This window comes from Danio rerio, chromosome 9 (assembly GCF_052040795.2).
Source record: "Danio rerio strain M-AB ecotype USA chromosome 9, GRCz13ab, whole genome shotgun sequence".
Lineage (NCBI taxonomy): Eukaryota > Metazoa > Chordata > Actinopteri > Cypriniformes > Danionidae > Danio > Danio rerio.
The window spans coordinates 30069192-30075191 of NC_141029.1; the positions used below are offsets into that span (position 1 = coordinate 30069192).

At 37.3% G+C, this 6000-nt stretch overlaps 1 protein-coding gene across 7 annotated transcripts in view; it reads left to right on the forward strand.

Moving 5' to 3' along the window:
• Positions 1-5458, forward strand: part of plekhm3 (pleckstrin homology domain containing M3) — a 63765-nt gene extending 58307 nt beyond the window's left edge. For 2 of the 7 annotated variants that reach the window (XR_015499497.1, XR_015499493.1), the window contains 2 exons: positions 1561-2865; positions 3582-5458. Coding sequence is in view for 1 of the 7 variants with exons in the window: in XM_087267960.1 (XP_087124086.1) it covers positions 1561-1732 (172 nt within the window). In the remaining 6 variants the exon portion in view is untranslated. Of the gene's footprint in view, positions 1-1560 lie in introns of all 7 variants that reach the window. The other 5 variants (XR_015499496.1, XR_015499494.1, XR_015499495.1 and 2 more) reach the window with 3 other exon arrangements.
• Positions 5459-6000: the final 542 nt, after the last annotated feature.

Below are 6000 nucleotides of genomic sequence, written 5' to 3' on the forward strand. Positions count from 1 at the left end.
CATAACTAATAACGGCATTTAGACATCATCATCAATTGCTGTCATCATTTGCCACATTGCAACCTGACATTGACCTGATGTCGATTTTAATTTTTACATAACTCATGAGTACTTACAAATTCATTTTTGTTAATTATTCCACATTATTAAAATGTCTGAAAATGTAGGGTCTAGTACAGTGTTCATGACTTTTCCTAATTTTTATAACAATTTTAGCAAACACTTTTGCTGCTCATAAATTACTGATAATTTATTAAATACGCCAGACTAAGGGCTCTATTTTGACGGTCCATGCGCAGAGCGCAAAACGCAGGGCGCAAACGCATTCAGGGCGTGTCAGAACGCATTTTTGCTAATTTACAGACGGGAAAATCCGCTTTGCGCCAAGGCGCATGGTCTAAAAGTGTTGAGTTTATTTTCTTTATGAGTTATATGTGTGTTTTGAGAATAAACCGAATAAACCAATTAGAGTCTCATCTCCCATTCCCTTTAAGAGCCAGCTGCGTTGCGCCATAAGCGCATTCGCTATTTACAGGACGTAAAGTAAGTCTAAGTGGAAAAACTAAGCATTTCACTAGCAAACAGTTTACAGTTTTTTTTAACAGAAAACTGTTAAACAGAGCATCTACTGCGTGAGAATGAGAGATATTGGATCACTTTCACTTTTGCTCTCGTGGATAGGGAAACCTTTACGCACAGACATCAATTAGTCTATAAATGAATAATTTTGTTTGTTAAGCGCAAATATTCGTTTCAAAACTATTTCTAAATTCAGTTTTAATTTCCAGCAAACGAATAAATGAACAACAATAAGTTCAAAAACCTGAGTTATATCCTAAAACACATGCTGTGCCCCATATGGTCTAAAACCTGACAGGTGGGCAAATCTAAGCTTGTTTTTAATAAAACAAATATAAATATGGATATAATAAATAATACTGCTAATAATAATAACATTAAACAAAAGCAAAAGCAGAAAAAGAAAGAAAAAGCCTCCCGAGATGAAGAAGACATAAAAGCAGTGGATTTTTCATATTTATGTAGGCTAGAAAATAATATGTTTTGTAATACTTTAATCCTTTTTAATCCTATATCTATTCTTATTATATCCTATATATATCCTTAATATTAAATTTTTTTCATATGTAAAGATATTTGCCTATTGCTCTCTTGTGCGTATTAAGCAGTGTGTAAGCTAGACGCAACTCTGCGCTGGAGTTTAGACCGGGTTTGTTTTGGTCTAATGAAAAGTCTATTTTAGTTTCTCAAAATAGTGAGGCGCCAGCAGTCTGCCTCAGAACGCCTTCCTTTTTAGACCAGAACGCCTATGGACGCACAAATGAGCGCAAATGCATTTGCTATTTAAACAGCATAGCGCAACGCCTCAAAACGACTCTTGCGCCAAGTTAAAACTACCAAACAAGTATTGCGCCGTGCCTTGCACCACATTGCGCCGGGTGTATGATAGGGCCCTAAGTGTTTCAGACAGGATAAAGATTTTTCCGGGTATCAGTAAATGTTTGGATAAAGCATCAGTGCTCTTTTGTGTATTGGCTGCAGGTGCGAGGGCTGTGGAGCCGTCTTCCACGCCGAGTGCCGAATGCGAGCTCAGCCATGCCCACGGTGCGTTCGGAGAGAGCTGCACAAGAAGCCGGCGTCATTCTGGAAGAGACACGGTCCTCACGACAGCCCTGACGACGAGGTGCTGGACTGCTTCGAGCTGGACACCTGAGACGCATTACCAAGAGCAAAACTGTGCTAATGAAGTCTAAGAGCTGCTGTACCACAAGACTCTGTGCTCCCTCAGTGAAAGTGCTCTGTCAAAACCGAGAAACAGAGGAGCTTTTTTACCTTCTCCCTCACCTGAGAGAGATGCGCACAGAGACAATAATTCAGCTTCCGAAGAGCAGTGGCTTCATAATGATACCAATTTACCCTTCCCTTTCATCTACCAAATGACAGCCAGGGCCAACCGACAAATACAGGCAAAGTACGCTCGCACACTTGCACATAAACACACTCTCACTGACAGATGTAAAATAATGCACTTTCTGGCAGACTCACAATCCAAGAGCGATGATTCAAACCAATCTCTGGACACAAATAGAGCTTCTAATCCATTAATGGTTGGGTGAAAATGAGCGCTGCAAGATGGTCGTCATGTTCGGCTTCCCTTCACCTACAATACCGAAGACCCTTGAATCTCGATGGCTGAACATAAAAATAAATGTGCGTAGAACTTTTTATTTTTTACTTTTCCAAGGCGATTGCATTGTTACATTTGTTCTGTTTTATTTATTACAAGTTCATTGCACTTTAAGTATTTTGCCATTTTTGTCTTAAATCTTCGAAGCTTTCAGCTTTGCACACTCCATGATGGTTGAAGTTGGGGGTGTAATGTCAACTGGTGTCTCTTTCCGTCCAGCTGGAGCTTAGAAAGCTTGACTGTTTATCAACACTCAGTGGCGCTGCCTATAAGCAGCAGAAGCACGTTGTTCTTGCTAACCGCTCGGTCTGTGATTACAAACTACCCTCAGCCACCAAGCCCCGAAATTACAGTCTAGAGTTTTAGGGCTTTGTTTAGCATTCATACGTCTTTTTAACAAGAAACATAAAGCAAAGCCACCATGGATAGGCTCATAATTCATGTCCAACTGACCTCGGATTCAGATCCATGCTGCACCGTTGCATCCATACAATGGTTTTCTGAATATTTCAACTTAGAATTAAGATAAAAGTCTCATTTTGCTCAGTCAGATCTCAATCAGATCTGTTCTTTCCAATTGGACAATGAAGTGCTGCAGCCATAATTGCAAAGACGTCAAATTTATCAATGACTTTAAAGGAACACTCCTCTTTTTTTTTGTAAATAGACTCATTTTACAAGTCACCTAGAGTTAAACAGTTGTGTTTTACAATTGTTTTTACACATTCAGCTTATCTCTGGGTCTGGCAGAAGCACTTTTAGCTCAGCATAAATTGTTGAACTGTATTAGACCATTAGCATATAATTCAAAGAGAGTTTAGATAATTTTCCAATTTAAAGCTTGACTCTTCATTTTCTGTTGGTCTTAGTAAGTACATGAAGTAACTACAAAAAAGTTACTATCTTCTAGGCCGATATGGCTAGGAACTTTGCTGCCATACCATGGCGGCAGCAGGCTTTAAATAAGAAATGATCAAAACTTTTTTGGAGCAAGATGCTAATGGTTTAATCCAATTTAATGATTTATGCGAAGCTAAGCTGAATGGATTTTGAACAAAATGGTAAAACTTTACTGTTTAACTCCAGGTGGCTTACAAAATAAGCTATGACCCTGCTGTAGTTACTTTGTGTACATGCTTAGACCAACAAAAAATTAAAAGTTGCTATTTTCTTGGCCGATATGGCTGGGAACTATACCCTCATTCCACCTTAATAATCAAGGAACGTTGCTGCCATACCATAGCTGCAGCAGGCTATGAAAATGAACAGACCTTTTTTGGAGTGAGATGCTTATGGTCTAATCCAATTCAATGATTTATGCTAAGCTAAGCTGAAAGGATTTTTAAAAAGATAATACTCAACTTTTTAAATCTAGCCGACTTGTAAAATAAGCTTTAACTCTTTTGTGGTTATTTTGTGTACGTACGAAGGCCAACAGAAAATGAAAAGTAGCTATTTTCTAGTTCAATATGGCTGGGAACTATACTCTCACTCTAGCATAATAATCAAGCAACGTTGCTGCCGTACCATGGCAGCAGCAGGCTTTAAAAAGGAAATCTATCAAAACTTTTTTGGAGCGAGATGCTAGTGGTCTAATCCAATTCAATGATTTATGCTAAGCTAAACTAAGCTAAATATATTAAAAACTAGTAAAACTTAACAGTTTAACTCCAACAAAATGAACATATTTCCAAAAAAGTGACATGTTCCTTAAAGATTTTTATAATGACTTGGCATTTCAATTCACGAGTGAGAAATAATACATGATTAACTATGCTTATGCCAAATGTATGAATTTGAAAGGATTTATGTGTATTTTAAAAATGTAAGTTTCTAGTAAGTAGCTAGTTTATACTATAGAACACAACTTCAATGTTCACCGCAGACCTTATTTTACTAATCATGAAAACAAACAAAATCTCAATAGCTAAACAATGGCAGATTAATCAAATTAGTCTACACTTTTTATAAACAAAAGAGGCTGACTGTTCCCTAAAAATAGCTATTTTATATAATTTTTACTTCGTTTTTCCTTTTGTTTATCTAACAGTAGGAGAAAATGACAGTGGTTCAAATTAGGATTGGTTAACTTTCTGGCCACTTCACCAGCAAACAGAGGCTTCAGATGTAAATCACTTTCAGCTTTACCACATTGGAACAATACCTGCACATATTAAAAAAAAAAGCCATCTACAACCATCTGGTTATATTGGACGTGCAACAGCTGGAGCTTTGACTTCAAGAAAAAGAGAGTTACTTTATGACCTGCCGACAGTTGTCGCGTATAGCCCTCTGAAGATGGGTCTACTGTAGGTCAACTTGCATATCATTTGCTACCATGTTACATTTATATTTTCTTATGGGAGAATGTGTTAATTCTGTTGAGCTTATGTTTGTTGTTTACTTCTGAAAGGGATCAGATTTCGTTTGAGTTTGGCTAGTGTGTGATAGGATGATGGATGGATGATTGTTTCAAGTATTAGGTGTTTATTTATTGACTGTGTATTTTTGCCTGCCTTAAATTGAAAGCCAATGCATCGGCCTGTTGATGTTCTTCGATTAGCAAGCTATAGAAATAAAACATTTCAGTATTTATTAATCTAATCAGGATATCAGGCTGTAGAATATATTATAATATAATCACTTAATCAATTTTGTTTATTGCAGGCGAACTTACCTTACTAGAAAGGAATATATCGATCTCATTTTCTCATTAGAGATCTCATTATGTCTCCATTTTCAACTTGAATTGAGCTTAAATGCACCATGTTTACTGATACTGTTAGATAGCAGTGGGATTGCTTTGAACGTTTGATATATCATGCTACATTGCGTTATTTAAAATCAGGGATTCTTAACACACTGAATAACGGTTATGGAAGGGAGAATTCAAAAGAAAACTCAGTGGATGTACTTGGCGAATAGTTTTGTTCTTTCAATACACCAAATTGGTCCTTTATTTTCATATTTGTTCAAGGTGTAATGGAAGTTTCTCTTTCGTTTGTCATCATGTTGTATATTTACATATCAGTTCTGTTCAGAAGTATTTATTGTATTATTTATATTCTTCCCTGCAATTTCTGTCTCAGTTTCCGGAATTTTCCCTGTGCTTTCTTGTATTCTGTAAACTCTCCATTACAGACGACCTCTTATGCAACTACAAATATTTGTGTTCCAGTACTGGTGTGGGGTTTTCTCCTCTTTTTCTTTTCTTTTTACCACTGTTGCCAATAAAGTTAAATACTTAACACATCCACCTCTTTTTTATTTTTATGGGTAATGTTTTCATCTGAGTTGACTTTTAGGATTTCGCTAAGTAATTCCAATTCCGCACGGATTAGTTTCCTGGTCACAATCCAAGGTGGCAGCAGTGGAAAGAAATGCATCATGGCCGTGGCTGTGGTTGTGGTGTTCCCTTTTAGGTCCTGTGCAGCGGAGTGGGTCCAAGCACTGACTCACGGGCTAATCCCAAATTAAAAGCCACATGCTTGTATCTGGTTCTGTCTGGAGTTGCACCAAAAGCCACTGGACCTGTTTGAGACCACAGCATGAGGCTTGTAATTTTTTTATTTATTTTTTTTGCACAGCGGTTCCGATGTATAAACATGTGAAATTCAGGCTATCATGATATGATTCTATTGAGAATAGTTACCATGGAGGTATTTTCTTTATCTTCAAGGCATTTTAAATATTTGTTCAATCTATCCGAGGCTCAACAGTTAGGATGGTCTGCTGGCTCAGAGTCTGCGTGAGGGAGACTCAGTTCAGAAGACTGAAAAGTACTCTCAAAATCG